This window comes from Kryptolebias marmoratus, linkage group LG1 (assembly GCF_001649575.2).
Source record: "Kryptolebias marmoratus isolate JLee-2015 linkage group LG1, ASM164957v2, whole genome shotgun sequence".
Taxonomy (NCBI): Eukaryota; Metazoa; Chordata; class Actinopteri; order Cyprinodontiformes; family Rivulidae; genus Kryptolebias; species Kryptolebias marmoratus.
This window is the reverse complement of record NC_051430.1, coordinates 11,091,360-11,110,718: the sequence shown is the minus strand read 5'-3', so window position 1 is coordinate 11,110,718 and position 19,359 is coordinate 11,091,360. Positions and strand designations below refer to the sequence as shown.

At 38.8% G+C, this 19,359-nt stretch overlaps 1 protein-coding gene across 1 annotated transcript; it reads right to left on the bottom strand.

Annotated features, from left to right (window-relative positions):
- Positions 1-4,483: 4,483 nt before the first annotated feature.
- vsig8b (V-set and immunoglobulin domain containing 8b) lies at positions 4,484-17,116 on the bottom strand. The gene is made up of 8 exons (XM_017414522.3): positions 10,202-17,116; positions 9,882-9,968; positions 8,273-8,433; positions 7,915-8,113; positions 6,234-6,386; positions 6,034-6,156; positions 5,155-5,293; positions 4,484-5,040 (listed from the first exon to the last, which is right to left on the bottom strand). The coding sequence occupies exons 2-8, from the start codon at positions 9,952-9,954 to the stop codon at positions 4,812-4,814; spliced, it is 1,077 nt and encodes a 358-aa protein (XP_017270011.1). The 5' UTR covers positions 9,955-9,968; positions 10,202-17,116; the 3' UTR covers positions 4,484-4,811.
- Between the last annotated feature and the right edge of the window lie 2,243 nt (positions 17,117-19,359).

Sequence of the window (19,359 nt, the reverse complement as noted above, 5' to 3'; positions counted from 1 at the left end):
TCTACCACATGCCGCATGCAAATCTAGTTATTCCTGCAGCTGTGCCACATATTTACAAACACCAGACCAGCAGAACATCCATTTACCTGATAAGAAAAGCAAATCACCTTGAAATCACCTTTGGGATCCTGGCTTATGCAACACCTTATCGCTGTGACTTTGTGGAAAGACTTTAAAGAAGATGTTGACTGAAATTCCAGCTCCATTTACCATTTTTGTTTACTTGAAATGATGAGAGACAAAACATCAGATCCAAATTTAGACTATATCTATAAAAAAAGTTGTCATGTCAAAGAGAAAAACTTTCATTTTCTTTTTTCAAAACTGAGACATCTGTTTTCCTCACAATCCAAATGTTGTTGAAAGAACAAATGTTGCAAACCTCTCGTAAGCATGCCCCCACCCCATCCTATTAATGCTCACATCAAAATCAACATGATAGTATGGCACATTTTTCCAAACTATTAACACTTTAATGTCAGGATTTGGGTTTTGTTGTTTTTTTCTTTGTGATTTCTTTTGTGTTTAAGGGTTATTGTTTTTGTGTTTCTGCCTCTTGTGTTGTGTCATCATTCACTTCTCCTCTGTTTAGCTCTTGTCTTCCTACCACACCCATCTTCACCTCTTGCTAGTTGAAATCACTCACCTAATTACCCTCAGCTTTAAAACCTGGTCACTTTCTCCACCTCCTCGTTGGTTCATTGTCTCTAGTTCCCTGTTGCTGTTTATTGTCCCTCAGCTCTTGTTGTCTCGTTCCTTGTCCTGTTCTGCCTTGCCTTGTCTCGCCTCATTTGCATTTTGTTAAGTTTAGTTTTGGTGCCTCGCCAGCCATTCGTTTTTGTTTGTTTTATTTAAAAATAAGTTTTTGTTTATTTAAGATGAGCCTGCACTCTGGGTACACCTCCTTCTCTGCCCACCTTGACACTTAAACATGTCTGTTTATTTTTCAGATATCTGCAGTCAGTTTCTATGTTTAAGAAAAGCGTGCTAACTTTGCTGGAAACTATTTCCCACTTAAAAGGATATTTTGAAGTGAGGCTCTGTGACAAAGTTACGAAGAATTAATATCTTACCTGTTTTAGATAGCTCTATAACAGCTGCAGTTTGGAGAAATAGTTTACACTTGATGGGACTAATGAGATAACAGCTGGTTTGAATGCAACTAGCATTACGTGTTTTTTTTTTTTTTGTACAGTTGAATGGTTATTTGCAGGGACAAATAGCAGCAGCAATTAGCTGTATCACTTCCATTGAAGACTGGGGTCCAGCAGGAATTTTATGATATTTCTGCTTAAGTAACTGAGCAATGGAATTGAAAAAATTACAAAGTTTTATTATTTATATATACACTTACTGGCCACTTTATTAGATACACCTGTCCAACTGCTCATTAACGCAAATGTCAAATCAGCCAATCACATGGCAGCAACTCAATGCATTTAGGCATGTAGACATGGCCAAGACGATCTGCTGTAGTTCAAACCGAGCATCAGAATGGGGAAGAAAGGTGATTTAGGTGACTTTGAACATGGCATGGTTGTTGGTGCCAGACGGGCTGGTCTGAGTGTTTCAGGAACTGCTGATCTACTGGGATTTTCACACACATTCATCTCTAGGGTTTACAGAGAATGATCTGAAAAAGAGAAAATATCCAGTGAGCGGCAGTTCTGTGGGCGCAAATGCCTTGTTGATGCCAGAGGTCAGAGGAGAATGGCCAGATTGGTTTGAGCTGATAGAACGGCAACAGTAACTCAGATAACCACTCGTTACAACCGAGGTATGCAGAACAGCATCTCTGCACAACACGTCGAACCTTGAGGCGGATGGGCTACAGCAGCAGAAGACCACACAGGGTGCCAATCCTGTCAGCTAAGAACAGGAAACTGAGGCTACAACTCGTACAGGCTCACCAAAATTGGACGATAGAAGATTGAAAAAACATTGCATGGTCTGATGAGTCTCAATTGCTGCTGCAACATTGGGATGGTAGGGTCAGAATTTGGCGTCAACAACAGGAAAGCATGGATCCAATCTGTCTTGTATCAATGGTTCAGGCTGGTGGTAGTGGTGGAATGGTGTGGGGGATATTTTCCTGGCACACTTTGGGCCCATTGGTACCAATTGAGCATTGTGTCAATGCCACAGCCTACCTGAGTATTGTTGCTGACCATGTCTATCCCTTTATGACTACTGTGTACCCATCTTCTGATGGCTACTTCCAGCAGGGTAACGCGCCATGTCATAAAGTGCAAATCATCTCAGACTGGTTTCTTGAACACGACAATGAGTTCACTGTACTCGAAGGACCTCCACAGTCACCACATCTCAATCCAATAGAGCACCTTAGGGATGTGGTGGAATGGGAGATTCGCATCATGGATGTGCAGCCGACAAATCTGCAGCAACTGCGTGATGCTATCGTATCAATGTGGACCAGACTCTTTGAGGAATGTTTCCAGTACCTTGTTGAATCTATGCCAAGAAAGATTAAGGCAATTCTGAAGGCAAAAGGGGGTCCAATCTGGTACTAGCAAGGTGTACCTAATAAAGTGGCCGATGAGATATATATATATATATATATATATATATATATATATGTGTGAAATTCACAATTCACAATTTCATAACCTTTCATAGTTTTTAAGTCTTTACATTCTTGTCAATTTTACAGCAATGTAAAAATTATAAAGTCGTCAATTGTCGTCAATTTCTTAGCAATTTCAGCAGAAATATTTTGAAATTCTTGCCAAAACTGACTTTAGACTGAACTAGAAGTGTTACAGCTAGCTGCTGCTGTGGCTCTTCGCTTTTGCAAATAACCACAGAATTCTATTCAAATAACTCAGTAATGTGAAATTGATGGAAGAGTAAAGAGTTATGAAGAAGCGTTTGCCCAAGGCACTATTACATTTTGGAGGGAGTTGTTGAAGGTTGTTTGATTTAGTTGTTACCTCGTCAATCCTGTCAGTCTGTAAACTGTTTATATCTAGACCTCTGACCGGAACCCGGACGCTGACGCCATAATGGAACCAGCTTCTTTTAAGTCCTGCTTCCTCCATGTAAACTCTTGTTGTTGGATGTAGATCTCACCTCACTGGTGTATTCTAATACTTCAGTTGTAATTAGTTATTTCATGGTTAAAATAAATGTCGTATAACACCATGACTGTGTGCAGGGTTATTCAAGTTTCTCAAATGTGTTTCTCAATAACACATTTTTGTAATTAAAAATGATGTACAACCCAATCAAAACTTAATTTTCCTTTAAGTGCATTAAAACCAAAAAGCTCTTTTTAGTAATGACACTTTGAATGTAGGTGTGAAAAACAAACTGCAAAAGGTAGACTGCTTTCAGTTTTTGCTATGGCAACTCTGGAACATTCATTTTTGAATGAAAAAAGGCAATTTGCAATTTTTGAATGAGGCAGCTTTATATGTGATTAACTAGTGCATCTCTTAACTTGCTTCATGCAGGTCTGTCAAAAGGCAGGTTTATTTATGCATATAAAATAAAAATTGACGTTAGAAGCGTTGAAACATTCGGTTTGAGCAAACAGAAAGTTGACAATGATAGAAATGTGCCCACTAAAGGTCAATTTGTGTTGAAGTCAAACAAACAAAAAAAAAGTTAAAGTCAAACACAGCTGAGGTGCGCCAAAGGTTATTAGAGTCAAAAAATAAAATAAAAGAAGAAAAAGGTACTGCAGATTAGTGCAGCATAGCTTGTGCCCTTGAGGGGACCAGAAGTTGTTTTTTTTTTCCTTTTTTTATGTTATTTTTTGCTGACATCCCACCAGCTTTAACCACTTCCAGCTGCTGTTATTAATTCAACACACCTTCTGAAGATGGGATCAGAGCACGGCAGGGTGTTTTAGGAGAGGTTGGACCGTGGGTGCAGTGCTGACTTTGCCTGCTGAGGGTCTTGGCTACCAGTTACACAGCCACAACGCTTCATAGTTGACTAAAAACTAGTTTTCTGGCTGCCTTGGAAAACACCAGAGAACCATAACACAAAAAAAGCAATTTTGCAGCCCTTTCATGTGCAAAGAAAAAAGTTTTCATTGGGGACAAACACACACAGGAGAACTATGGGCACAACAGACCTCTCCTTCTTGGAATCCTCTGACTCCCAAGCATCTAAAAAGTTTAATTTTATACTGATTTACATACACCCTGGAGAATAGCCTATTCTTTTTTTCTGTGACCTCATCCGTGCTCCAAGACTGGGGCTTTTAAACTCAGCTTTATTCCCCGTTTATCAACTTTCTAATTAAAACGGCTTCAAACCTTCGACCACGTGCTCTAAGTGATTAATCATAGCTAGTTTTATGTCAATACAAAAATCCCCATTTTCAGAGCGGTGCCAACTCATTCCAGTTTCACCAAGAGATACATTTTAAATGCTTTCCTGCTCAGCATTTCAGCCCAGATGATGGCAAGAAATAAAAATAATGTGCCTGAATGAGTTCACATAGGAATCCTTATTGTCACAACAGTTCAAAGATTTTAATCTGTACAAATAAAAAAGTATTAAAGTCACATTCACATGTTAGAAAAGCACCCGATTAAATATACATTTGTTTACTATGTACATTTTACATGCAGTTTTAGCTAAATTTGTGTAAGTAATAAAGTTTGTATAATGAGGTCCTGTTTTTGTTACCACCAGTGAAACAGTGTCTGCATCAGACACCTTCATTGTTCTCCAGCTAAATATGGGATTGTACTTTGAGGCTCTTTTAAAAGATTTTCTTTACAAGTCCTTTTACACGAGAAGTGTTTTCAATAAAAGTTGCCGTTTTATGCTTGTGGTTACACAGCGTATCCATATTGAGGGTCATATCTGAAGGAAGCTGCTTTGGTCCCTGCAGAGGAGGTTTCATTATTGCCTCCTGTAAAGATGAGGCCAGATTCACTGATACTGGGCATGGGGCTCGCCACGGCGTTGTACTGGATCCCGTGGTGAGTGCGGTATCCCACCATGGAACGGATACTCGATGCTCGGCTGGTCGGTCTGCTCTCTGGAGCCGGAGCGTCATGCCTGAGGGGAAAAACAAAAAAAGAAAAGTAAAAAGTTTGAATTAGCTCTGATCTGAGATATGCTTTCTTTTCCCCCTTGAGGCCTGAAACGCTCTCCCAATCTCTGATGCAATACCTAATTTCATTTGCAACCTCCTTCTGGTAGCGCTTCTTCTTGAAGTGGGAGACCAGGCACCAGATGAGAAGCAGGAGGAGGAGTAACAGCAGCAGAGCACCTATCACTGCACCGGCGATGACACCCGCTTTATTGATAGCTGAAAGAGAGAGGACACGGTGCGTAGACATTAAAGATGTGCAGCTCTCTTTCTGTGCTCTCAGAGACATTCGACTCACTTGTGAATTAAAAACTGGCAAAATTAAAGAATTCCTTGAAAGAAGCCATATCTGGTGAAACCTTATAAGCGTTATGCATGAGCTCATGTGATATTGCAAAATTTAATGGGATCTGTTAATGCTCAAAGCATGTTGAGAACAACTTTGAGCTGCTACCTCATCAAATACTGGCTCAATATCTGTAAATTTGACTAAATTTTAGGCCTTTTTGTGTTTGTTAAGGTTGATTAGCTGTGGTGGCCATCTTGAATTGGGCTTACTTCAAAAGTTAATGAATTTCTCAAAGTTTTATTCAAATCTGTCTAATGGTTTATGAGATATTTTGCTAACAGACTAACCATTAATACCAAAGTTTTAAGCAAAGATGGTGTGCATTGTTTAACACTCAAAGTATGTGTTGTGAATATTTGCATTTTCTAGGATCAGTTGGCTGTAGCGGCCATCTTAAACAACCATATTGAACTACATTGACTCTAAATTTTGAACATGTCTACACTATTATTTTCTGAGCATTTTATTAAAATCCATCTTTTGGTTCATAGTTTTGCCAACATGACAAACAAACGCACAAGGACAAAAACAATTAAACATACACCTTCAGGATATCTTTGTGTTCATGTTTCTTAAAGAGTAATGTTATGTGATGAGATAGTAAACTTACGGTTGTATGCACGCAGCGAGTATTTGCACATTTCTTGACCAACAGAATTTTTTGCTTCACACATATAAGTTCCAGTGTTGCTGTCTGTGTGGTTCTTTATCAAAAGCTCTCCACTCGTTGGGTCTTAACGAAAGGAGAGAAGAGTCAGAACAAAGCACAGCGACGTGAATGTGCAGATGTGCTCACGTTGAGCTGCTTACCTTGTGTTGCAGTGGCTGGCATCGTACCTCCGCTCTCTCTCGTCCACCTATAAGTGAGAGGAATGGACCCCATAGAGGATTTACAGCGCAGCGAGACGGAGCCACCTTTCTCCTCTCTGCCTTCAACCCAACACTTTGGCTTAGAGGGGGGAACTAATAAAACAAAATGAATTAACTCATTTAGTGAATTCATTCAGGAAGTTTAAATCCTGTCATGAGAAAAAGAAAGACCATCCTTTGTAATTCTAGGGGTTTAGATAACAGGATATAATAAAATTGATCGGGTCCCTACAAGGTTCTAAACCTTTTCAAAATTAACCTCAAGTGTACAAAAAACATATCAGCACCATGTTATTATTTTATAAACAAAAACAAAGCCGTTTTCCATTTTCTGTTTGACTTTACTAGTTTTGTGGAGGAATTTTGGCTCATTCTTCCTGCCAGCATTGTTTTAATCCATTGAGATTTGCAGATATTTATTTCTGCACAGCTCTGTTAATGTCCCACCACAGTGCTTGAGGTCTGGACCGTTCCAACACCTTGATTTTTGTCTTTATCAGCTGTTCTGTTGTATTTTTACTGCTGTGTTTGGGATTATTGTCCCATTTTGTGTTCTGGTTTGGTCTGAGCTTCAGGTGTCGGACAGATGTCCTCACATTTGACTCTAGAATACAGAGGAGTTCATGGTCTACTCCATGACTGTGAGGCACCTAGGTCCTGTGGCTACAAAACAAGCCCAAATCATGACCCCTCCACCACCATGCTTGACAACTGGTATGAGGCGTCCGTGGTGATAATTTGTTTGCTTTTCCCCCAGATATGGAGCTGTACATTATGACCAAACATCTCTACTTTGGTCTTTTCTGAAAGACGTTGTTACAGAAGTCTTGTGGTTAATTTAGATACAACTGAAAAAAATCTAAGCTATGCTGCTATATATATATATATATATGTTTGTTTGTTTTTTTAAGAACCCCCCCCCCCAAAAAAAAAACACAACAGATTTTCTCCTCATACTGTTCCAAATAAGTCATACTTGTTCAGCCTTTTTTTAAAGTGTCTTGTCATGAACTTTAAGTTTTTTTTCCCTGTTTTTGCAAATGTTGCTAATGGTTTGAGAAACGTTTTTGAGGTCCTAAAAATTTTTCACTTGTAAATCATCTTTCACTCTGTAGATTGATGGACTCCAAATTGTTTGGAAATGACCTTTAACTCTTTCCAAATTGAAGGCAGCAACATCTGCTTCTCTAAGGTCACTGCTGATGTTTTTCCTCCTTGGCATTTTCTCTTTTACATTTGATCAGGAGCACCTGGCTGCTTCTTTTCTTCTGAAATCCAATAGAAGCTGCAAGCTCACTCACACACAACATTTCGGCTTCACTTTTTGTTTAAAAAAATTAACAATTCATAGTGGAAGGTGTTGTGTTTTTTTCCCACTTACATTAGATTTGAATAATTTTAAAACTTGATGAAAAAAAGACCAGATCTTTTCTAATATGTCCTGAAACATAAAACTTTAGAGTTGAAAGAGGATAGATTTCCTTTTTCCCATGACCAGATTGTAAGTAGGAAGTGAGAAAAGAAGAACTTTCACATTCCACGTCACTGACAGAGCATTTAAATAACAGGAAGTTGGACATAATGAACAGGTAGAACCAGTCAAAAAGAAATTCCTCCTCACCCATCACAACTAGAGTGATTTTTCTCATGTCGACACCCGGTGACTTTTTGACTTTACACTGGTAGGTGCCGGTGTCTGAGATCTTCACACCCGAGATGGAGATAGAAGCGTCTCCTTGCTTTGGGTCTGCCAAAAATGCCATTCTTTTGGAATAGCTGGACTCGTAGAAGTGCATCTGGCCTCCTGAATATGATACGATCTGAGATGCAAAGTTTGCAGTGAGAAATAGGTTCTTTTGCTTCCAGTAACTGAGTTGAAAAAGAAAAGAAAACTAACCCTTATGCGCATGCATTAGTCATTTTTGTCCAACACCCAAACAGGTTTTATCTGTCTGTCAACAACAGAGTACAAAACTTACCAGTTTGTCTTTCTGTGTCATGTCTGGGCTGACGTTGGACCATTCAATGTCCAGCTCTCCTGTGTCCTCTGTGCCCGGTGTGTAGGTGCATCCAAGGCTGACCGTCTGTCCCTGAGGCTTCTGAATGGTCTGTGGCCCTGATGAAGTTATCTGCAGCGCCTCTGTCGCACAAACATTCAGATTTGTCCACTTCAAAATGTACAACTGCCTCTTTTCCATCCCCTCCCCCCAATAAAACACTAAAACTCATGAATTTATATGTTTTCTGCTTAATGATATTCAAGCTCTGGGTCTGAGCAGGCTCAGGGTGGAAGAGGAAAGCCAAAGTGAGACTAATTGGCCTCTCAAGTCAGCTGAAGATTTGAGGCTTTAGAGACAAAATATTAAAAATAAAAAAATAAGAAATAAAAAAAAATTAAAGTGATATATTTTCCAAAACGAGCTGCACGCTAATTTAATTGTGGAGGCTCATTAACTGTAAGAAATAGATGGGCAAATGTTGATTAAAACTGAGTGGATAGGCAAAAATGAAAAACGCATAGTTGTGACAGTTTCAAGCCTTCTCGGAGTCGACACACACCCTAGTGACTCACTGCTTTTATGACCACAGATTTTAATTACAACAGATAGCTTGACATGCATAAAAAGATTTTTTTTTTTCCCCCTGCAGATCATTATTAACAAGCAGTACCACATTTAAACAGATCCAGGTTCCTTATCTTTAGCTCTGAGAAGGAAAAAAAAAAAACTCAGATGTTTCCACATTTAGACGTTTAACCTTAACTAAACATCTGAGTGGAGCACAAATCCTCATCTCTTCTGTCGCCTCTCTTGTCTTAAACTCGGTATCAAACTCTGAAAGCACTCCGGTGCCACTGCAACAAAACAAAGCATGTCACAGGTATTTATGAAAGCTTGTAAAATGTCAGATGTGATGAAAGGAAGCGGAGAAGACGGCTGAATCTAGTCAATCAAATGTTTACACTGTGAAAGACCCCCTGGGCAAAAAGCACTGTTGAGAAGAAGATGATGTTTTCTATCAGCTTGACAGAAAAGCCCAGTCGCTAAGCTTAATACAAAGAGCCAAAAATATTCAAATCCTCTACACTCTTTTCCACTGGATAACACGTTATCTCTGTTGTACTGGGAGCTTGCATCAGAACTTAGGAAATCAATCAGGCTTCGGAACACCAAATGTTCAGATGGTAAAACGGAGAAGATGTGGTGGCTTAAAGGACCTGGGAGGAAAAAAAAAAACTCACCTGCTGCAAGCGTTTGATTTCATTCACTTGTGTTGTTAGTATCTGAAAATAGCTTGGAAAGAGGCCCAGAACTAATTTCTCTCCTTAAGGACCATAAAAATGTCTCTCAGGGTTATTCACTTTCAACAGGTTTTTTTTTAAGGTATGAATGTTATGCAGGGAAGTTGTCAGACATTAATGTATGAGTCAGTGAATGTCTACGATGAGATTCAGCTGTCAGACTGTGAGAATCTCTGATCAAGCTCCCAGTAAACAGCCTTTTAAAACAAAAATGGTTTCAGTTGAAACATCTGCCTCTTTGTTAATTGATCTGAAATTAAAATCTAGTGACAGAAAATGAAACTCACCTGTTGTCAGCTGACTTGTTATCAGAACCAGCACGGCCACCTTCAGCCACACGCTCGTAAACAACTGGTCCATTTTAACGCTGGCAGCTACAGTACCAACAAATATATTGTTAGAATCCCATTTCAGTCACAGCTTCTTATCTCTGAATGTTTTGAATTTGAAAAAAAAAGGAAAAAAAGTACTATTTTTCTCATTTCCACAAGTCACAGCTAAAAAATATGTCAGTATTTAGCAGCAGACAGACAAATAATATCTGTCAGAACACACTACCAAGAAAATCAGGACCTGCAGATCAGAGAAGACAGAAAAATATAAATACCTCGAGGAGCAGAAAGCGAATAAATGTGTGTCCTTCAAGGCCCCGCTGCTGTGTGAGAGCCGGGGAAGGTTGCTTATTTTGTTCCCAGGTGAAACTCGGCAGCAGTAACTATGGTCACACCCTTTCTGTTCATAGTGCATCTGTTAGCCACTCCCAGAGCTGAGGACACGTTAAATCTCCTTCTGTCTGCCTTTTAGCTCCGACACTTGTTTATCTACACTCAAACAGAACCTAACTGAATAACAGCGAGAGTTTGGAGCAGAAACCAACATGTTCTATAAATGATACTGTTCTTATACAGCTACCTTTCTTTACAGTCCTATGTGTGAAGTAGGTGCCTGTCAGAGGTAATGATTACAAGTCTGTCTTGGGTTGTTTAACAACTATGTTGTTCTTCCGCTTTTTGTGTTTATTCTTTACTACAACATGTCACCCATCAACAATGCATATCTGAGCTCCCCGAGTGCAGGTTTGTCTCTGTGTAACAGGCTTTTATAGGTTGTGCTATGCGCTGACAGCAATAATTTAAATTACAGATTATTTTTCATTATATATATCTGTATATATATCTATATATATCTATCTATATCTATATCTATCTATATATATATATATATATAAAGTTTTATTAGGTTACAACACACAAGTAAGGAAAGGCCTAGCATTCCCTGAAAGACTGTATATCACCTTTCATGCCAGAGTTTTAAACTAAGATCATCTTATGATGCAAAGAGATGGAGTTATAGTTGTTCTAACAGTTAACGCCAACATTTAAAACAAAAATCTGGCACAATAAATAGTGCTCAGAGTATATTTGGGGATGCCTCTCAGCTACTACCACACCACATTTTAGCTCAGCTTGTGTAGTGTTCCTTGTCCTTCCCTGTGTCTAAAATACTTTTGTGTTTTCTAGGGCTGCTTAGCTGTGGTGGCCATTTTGAATTGGGGCGACTCCAAAGGTTAATCAGTTGTAGATGTACATCTAGGGATTACTTTCTGAGAGTTTCAATAAAATCTACTCCATGATATAGGAGATATTTTGCTAATATGACATAAAAACAAGCACATGGACATCTACATTGATGAATGTTAACTAACACAACCATGAAAACACATTCACAGTTGTTCCTCTCAGACAAACAGACGGCAGACAGTACGCATTTCCTCCCAGTAAACTGACAGAACTCCAGTGTGACAGCTGCTCAAGCTTTAAACAAAGCCTTTATTAGATGACTGAGCTTAGAAATAACTTGAACTTCCTATTAACTATGAAAAATTCAAATTGCATTTTACCACAGAAGGACAGCTTTGATTAAAGAGCTCTGCATCATCATTTTAAAAGCACAAACCCTCAGTGTGTTGATCCTGGTGTGTTGATTAAAAAAAGCAAGACATTTTGAATGAAGCTGAATGGGCTGGTGGTGAAATGATTCAGTATTGATTGCTGCTGAGTTGTACAGTATGATGTGAGCGCGCAGGAGCGTGACGTTGGCCATTAGGAAGCTCAAGTGCTGGGTTAATGCCATCCTGCCAATAATGTTCATTATGGGGATGAACAAATTAGTAGCGCTCAGTATGAAACATGATCGGAAAGCAAATCTGAAATCAACAACGCTGCCCCCTCCCTCCCCTTTTCTGATGCAAGCTGTGCATTTTTGCCTGACCCCTCCAACAAAAATAAATAGAATAAAATCTGTGAAACAAGGTGTTCCTGCACATTTCAGAGTCTGTGTATGGCTGCAAGGTATGACAGCTTTAGCAGCAGGAGGTTAATTGCCCCCCCAGTGTAAGTGAGCTGAACAGATTGCGTAACAAGACGACATTACTGGGACACTGAATGAGAATGAGACTAAGGCGCTGTCCACACGTAACGCTGTCTTTCCAAAACACTTTTTACTTGTCGTTTCTAAAAATAGCCTTGTGAACTTGGCACTGTTTCTACAAACATGTTCAACCACAGTGCATTATCGCCAACCCCTCAGTCAACACTGCCTGATAAAAGTGACACAAAAGAAATAGGCATGGCAAGGCAGCTTTGTTTGTATAGCAAATTTCAGCAACAGGACAACTTATAGTGCTCTATATAAACAATTGAAACATTTTGACAAAGTGCAAAAGAACAATAAAAGCATATAGAAAGATAAAAATGTAAAATGCAGACGCTCAAAGAAAAGAACCATTCATAGAGTTAAAAATTAAAAGCAAGCTCTGGCTAAGAGCTGGAATAAAAAATAAAGGAATATAGAAACAGCATAAAATAATTATTTGCTTTAACCAAAGGCAGCAGTGAACAGGATCGTCTTCAACCTTGTTTTAAAGTAACTCAGAGTCGGAGCGATCAGGCGGTTTTCTGGGAGTTTGTTCCACATATTTGGTGCATAAAAGCTGAATGCAGCTTCTGCATGTTTGGTTCTGGCTCTGGGGACAGAGAGCAGGTTTGATCCAGATGGCCTCAGAGGTCTTGATGGTTCATAATGCAGCAGAAAATCAAAGATGATTTTTGGACCTAGACTGTTTATTGCTTTGTAAACCAGCTACAAGTTTTTACAATCAATTCTCTGAGCAACAGGAAGCCAGAGTAAATACCTCAGAACTGGACTGATGTGATCAACTCTCTTGGTCTTTGCAAGCAGCATTCTGGATCAGCTGCAGCTGTCTGATGGATGTTTTAAGAATACCAGTAAATACTCTGTTACAGTAGTCAAGTTGGCTAAGGTCTATATTTCTTTATTTTTTATTCCAGCTTTTAACCAAAGCTTTTTTTCTGCTGAGACATCAGTCCTTTAATTCTAGCCATATTTTTTAGGTGGTAGAGAGCCATCTTTCTAACTGCCTTAATGTGGCTGTTCAGACGTAGATCAGAGGTCATGATCATACCAAGGTTTTGGGCTTTGCCAGATCTTTTTAGCATCACAGATCACAGTGTGTGCTAACCTTTAGCCTTTTCTCTTTAGCTCCAAAAACTACTACTTCAGTTTTATCTTTGTTGAACTGAAGAAAGTTCAGGCACATCCAGTGGTTGATTTGTTCACTACACTCACTCAGTGCTTGTATTGGACTGTATTCCCCAGGTGAGAGAGTAATGCAGCTCTGTGTCTCATTTGCATAGTTGTGGTACTATATCTGGTTGTTTTCTAAGATTTGAGCTAGAGGGAGCACGTAGATACAGAAGAGGACCTAGGATGGAACTTTGGGGAACTCCACATGTAACTTTGTTCAGCTCAGATTTGTAATGGCTCATTGATACAAAGAAACTTCTGTCTTTCAGGTATAATTTGAGACAATTTAGTGCTGTGCCAGAAATACTAACTTAGTTTTCAAGTCAGTTCGAAAAATGCTGTGATCAACTGTGTCGAAAGCAGCATAAGATTAAGTAGAACTAACACCTTAACAAGAGCGCCTCTCAGTGCTGTGATGAGAATGAAACAACTAGAAGAGGTCAAAGGCGTCGTTGAGTTGCAAGACGTTATTCGAGTGTTGAAGATGATTTTTTTTTCAAGGATTATAGACAAAAATGGTAGATTTGATATAAGTCTATAGTTATTCACAAGTTTTGAGTCCAGATTGTTCTTTTTGAAGAGCTGCTCAGAGTTGTTCTTTTGTGCAGTGAATTATTTTAAACAAAGAATATTGCACATTGTCACCTTGGATCAGTCAGTGGTGGCATGATTCATTTGCAGCCTGGATATGGAGGGGTGACCATTTCCTGCTCTGTCTACAGCTGGGAGTGACACTGCGAAAGTACTAGGTTACCGGTAAAAGATTTGAGACAGAAAAGGAGTCTGCGGCACTTTCTGCTCTTTAAAAAGTAAGACCAATATGTGTTTTATCCTCCTGCCTACCAGGAGTTCAAATTTGTCCTCTGTGGAGGCCATTTGTAAACCTGAATATGCATACTACTGAATTAACTCCTTTTGCTATCTACAGAGGACATTTAGGGCTTTTCAATGATACCAAATGTGAAGGGATGGGGCTAAGTACCTTACAGAGATTGGGAAGTTAAAAAAAATGTTAGTGGACAACATTTTTTTCTTAGTAGTCAGGAGGTTATGATAGTGTTTAACAAAAAGGAAAACATAAAAACTCATTATTTTCATATTTTGTTTAATTTCATTTCACTTTTAAACTGTAAAGACAAGACGAAAAACACAAAGATGGAGAATACAAGAAAGTGACTGAATCCTTTTTGTGGACTGACCACAAAATGGAACAACTACTTTTTGTCACATTGAACATCTATTGACTGAGAGTTGTTTCCGTCCAAATACTCGGACATAACAGATAGTTTCAGGCACAGAATCCACCGAGGGATGGCCAGATGGAAGGGTTTTCTTCACGGTGCTCAAATATCAGACTAAATATTTTTTACATGCAAGTGTCTTAGGAATAGTGTTAAATTTCTTCTTTTAAATTTGTACTTGGTGTATATTGTTGATCTTTTTCCTCCAGTGTTTGGTTTTTGAATTGTTGACAGTTGAATAAAGTGGTAAAATATTTTTGGCCTTAGTTTATTTGGTGTTAAAAAAAGGTTTATTTTGCTCTGCTGTATTTAAGGCAACATTGTTGTTCATCAGCCTTGTCTGTTTATTGACAATATATGGTATACAATGGTTTTGCTACAGTTGAGAAACAATGCAACCATGTGATCTGTCATTGTTGTTCCGTCTGTCCTGTAGGTTAGATTAAACGTGGGTCAAAGACATCATAGTTTTCAAAAGGTTAGGCTGTCCACACAAAAATGCTTGGGTGACGTTTCAAGGTTTTTTTCACCCTGTAATCTGGTTTCCAGAACTACTGTTCAGGGGCTCTTAAAGGGCCACTTCCATTTGGATGCAAGGCTGAAACGATGAAAAACCTTTATGTATTCACAAAATGATGTTCCCATGAGGACAGGGCCTAAGAATACAGACCAGAGCAGAATGATGCTCACATGTGCACACAGAGACCCAAATGTTCTGTACTTGTTGCGTCTCAGCACCACTTTTTTGTCACCTGGAGCTTTTTTAATTACCCTACTAAACCTGGAAGATGAGAAGCAGCCAGACCTTTCTGTCTTCACAGTCAGAACTTGCTTCAGACCTCATATATTACCCTCAGATTTGGCAAAGGTGGCCTAATCACACAACAGGGTATCAAGCAAACCACCTTGACAGATGTCCAAACTACACGGAAACAGCATAGCAGGAGAGGAAAATAAATTAGCGAGGCAAGGAGAGGAGAGGCAGGAGAAAAACTGGGCCTGCTAGCAACCATGCTTAAATAGTGCGGCAGCACGTCAAAGTTAGACACATATATTTGTCTTCTAAAGGTAGGGAAGTCTCTGCGACGAGGATGTCGCCTTCAGCAGAAAGGAGGGTGATCACTCATTCCCTCAACAAGCAACGTGAGAGGAGAGAGGCAGCGTACTTTGGATTACACAACAAATACATCATCCTCTGAATTCAAACAGTTACTGTACATACTCACTTTTTATGTACGTTCATTATAATAATCTTTTGTTTTTTATCACAGCTGCTCTGCTCATTATGTACAATCAAACTCTGCAGTCTATAGGAGATGTTAAAATGTGTAATAATGTAGTGGAGATGTATTGATTTTGTTTTAAGCTTCCAGCCAACACCCAGAATAAACTGTTATCTTGTACAGCAGCTCTCTACAACAGGGACACCACCAGAAAGGTTTCAAATCGGGGGCCAGATGGGGGCCACTGATAATCTTGGGGTTGGCTCATTAAAACCAAAAGCCATAACAGAATTTTAAGTTTTGTTTCTCTGTTGTCATTTATAAACTATGAGAAAAATACTGCAACATGAGAGTTTGGGATATCCTTTTGATATTGGCCCGCTTTAAAAAAAATTCAGTGACATTACAATTAATATTACTAACTGAAAACAAAACAGTCACTCAACTCAACTCATTAAAGAGTGTCTTCTCCTTTCTTAAACTCATATTCATAATGGAAACTAGCTTACCTTGAAAGAATGCATGTCACCCATTACCTGCATGTTAGTGTTCAGAGTATATGTAGAGTATACTGTATGTTGGGGACAACTCTAAATTTTGTAAACAGTCTATGAAAAAGACAATATGTTTAACTGAGCATTCTACCACAGACTATACCCTGGTCTTTCCAAGACACACAATGAAGAGACACCACTCAGACCTATCATCAGGTGCACCTACATTGCCAAACACATTGCTGCCATTTTAGCACCTCTGGTAGGCAACACCCTGCATCACATGCAGAACTCCACAGGTTATGCCAAAAAAAGTTGCATTATTGATACTGTCTACGAGGGAAACTCTTGTATCGTTTGACGTCACATCACATCTCATCTGCATACTCATTTCAGGTAAAGTGGAAACTGTGAGGAAACATATCCAACAGAACAATCTGCTACATGAAAAGACCAACTTCAGTCCAGACAAGATCTGGACCCTGCTGGACATCTGCCTCTCTACTATCTATTTCAAATACAACTATTTTTACAGAAACGGAAGCATGGATGTGCCATGGATTCCCCAGTTTCACTCATTGTGGCCAATATCTACATAGGTAAGTGGAGTACAGAGCCCTGAAGTATATATGGCCACTGATTTAGATATGTGGATGACACCTGGGTCAGAATCCAAGCCAAAGAAGTGGAAACCTTTCCTAAACACATTAACTCAGAGGACAAGTTCACCAGGGAGGAAGCCAAACACAACAAGTTACCCTTTCTTCCGACTGTTTGGTACACATTGAAAGTGACGGAAACCTCAACATTGAAGTCAACAGGAAATGAACACACACAAACCAATATCTGCTTTTTGATTTTCACCACCTGCTGGAACACAAACTGTAAGGTATCAAAACTCTACAGCATCGACCCAAAGAGGTCCCTAGTCGAGTCAAATCAAATTTATTATATAGCTCTTTTTAGCAACAAGGCGATTCAAAGTGCTTTACAACATGAAAAAAAAATACAGTGTCATAAAACACACACAACAATATCTAAAATATGAGCTAAGATAATCTAAATGAAACCATGAAACAAAATGTATCTAAAACATGAGACACTAAATAAGACACAAAAGTACAAAGTAAAACGTATCTAAAACAAGTCATACTAAAGATAAACTAAAGATTCTCTACAAGGCAGAAGGGAAGGACAAGGAACACTAACACAATTTAACAAAAACTTACCCTTAAAATGTATGTTTAGGTGTCAGTGACAATGTTTCTCAATCCTACCTCCACATTTTGCCATTTATCTATATGCTGTATTTATGATTTAATTTATTATTGCAAACAAATATTCCAAGTAACTAAAGTAGTAAAGCTGTTCTCATGATTGAGGTTTTTCTCTCCAGCAACAAACAAGTGCAGATTACAGATGAAAGACAAAAAATGTAGAAATATTCACTTCAGCCTCTCAACATTCCACTGCACCTGAATTAAAATCTGTGAAAGATTCACAGATTAACCAGCTCGAGCAGAGACCAGAAACGCAGTAAATTACCTTTGCTGCAAATCTCTGTCTGCTTCTGCACAATTATGTTGCATTATATCATCAGCAGGGCGTGTGTGCCAAAAACTTATCCTGTCCTTGCAGACACAAAACTTTCCGAGAGCTGAAATTAGACGACAGCAGTTGGGGAACAACAAGCCTCAGTGAGCCTGGAAGCCTTAAATTTCCAACCTCTGGAATCAAAGAGAGGCTCCAAAAAGGAATTTAAAATAAAAAAATAGTCAGGTAAATAGAAATTTACCATCAGTCAACACACACACACACACACACACCCAGACACACAGCCTCCAGTGATATGAGCATAGACGGTGGACTCTATAATCCAATAAGTTGTGCTTCTTGTGTTAAATCCAGTAAAGTCTGGCACACAGAAGGATACCGTGGAGAGTATGGTCCTCTAAGCCTCGCTTGTAGGAGTGGGATGGAAGAAAAAAGGCACTTCAGATCTCACCCCCCCTGCCACCATGATAGCTCATATTTCCCATAAACATTGGGGAGTTATGATTTAATCGTGTATTTTTTATATCCATTTTCTTTTTCTCTTTTTCAAAAAAAAGAATTAGAAGAGAAGAGTAAAAAACTCGCCCACCAGCTGAGCTGTGGAGAATAACTGGTGATGGGAATGAGATTGGACGGAAACTATTCTGCTTCACTGTCTGTCGGCTCATCAGTCAATAAAAAGAAGAAAAGCGTTCATTTGGAAGGAGAATTATTTCTGCAGAACTGATGCTCAGTTAAAGGGATTCTCCTACAGGGTTTGTTTTGCTTGACATCAACAGAAGAATTCATACAGTAATGGCTAATTTTTAACAACACACTTTGGGAAGAAATCTTCTGATGCCTTTTGTCACTGATCTCTGCCAGAGCTGCAAATGAGCAAACATGACTTGGTCACTGGTGTGTTCTGCTCCTGAAAACACAAAATGCTTTTAAGCCTCTATTACACGAGCACTTGTGTCTGTGATTCACAAATTAAAAAGACACTTGTCATTTACAAATTACCACCTTCTCATGTTACATAATTCAGTATTTATATAAGCTCGGTTCAAATCAAACCAAACTTCATTTGTAAAGCACCTTTGATACAAATGGTGTGTAACACAAAGTGCTTTAGACTAAATCAAAAACATGTAATTAAAGTGTAACTGTGACAGAGGTTTCTGGACTGAGACCTAAACCACAGATGTTGTCTACTATGTATTGTATTCATGTCTACCAGGCCTAAAAACCTGTTTAAAAGGATTTTTTTTTACTCTGAAGTGGCTAACACAATTGTTGCACCATTTGGTAATTGTGTTTTAGCTTATTGCTGCTGCAGAAGTGATTATTTATTTAGTGTTAGAATACAGAACCACTACTGTGAATTACAGAAGTTAGCGTTACATAGATGTCACTCATCTGGGTCAGCAGATCCTTTCTGAATTTCAAAACTTTCAAACTTTTCTCTTTTTTTAACTATTTTACTAGTTTTTCTAGTTTGATCAGGTGCCAAAAATACTCTCTATAGCTAAACAGCTGAGAGTTAAGTAATACCTTTGAGTTTACTTATAAAGTGGCCTTTAATATTACATTGTGTCATGTTCATCCCTTAAATCTTAATTAAACTTGTTCTCCCTTTAGCTTCAGATCAACTTATGGACCATATCC

Coding starts and splice junctions, on each gene's coding strand:
- vsig8b (XM_017414522.3), bottom strand. CDS start 9,954: ATGGACCAGTTGTTTACGAGCGTGTGGCTGAAGGTGGCCGTGCTGGTT. Junction 8,114..8,272: donor TGACACAGAAAGACAAACTG/GTAAGTTTTGTA, acceptor TTTGCATCTCAG/ATCGTATCATATTCAGGAGG. Junction 6,387..7,914: donor AATCACTCTAGTTGTGATGG/GTGAGGAGGAAT, acceptor TTGTTTTATTAG/TTCCCCCCTCTAAGCCAAAG.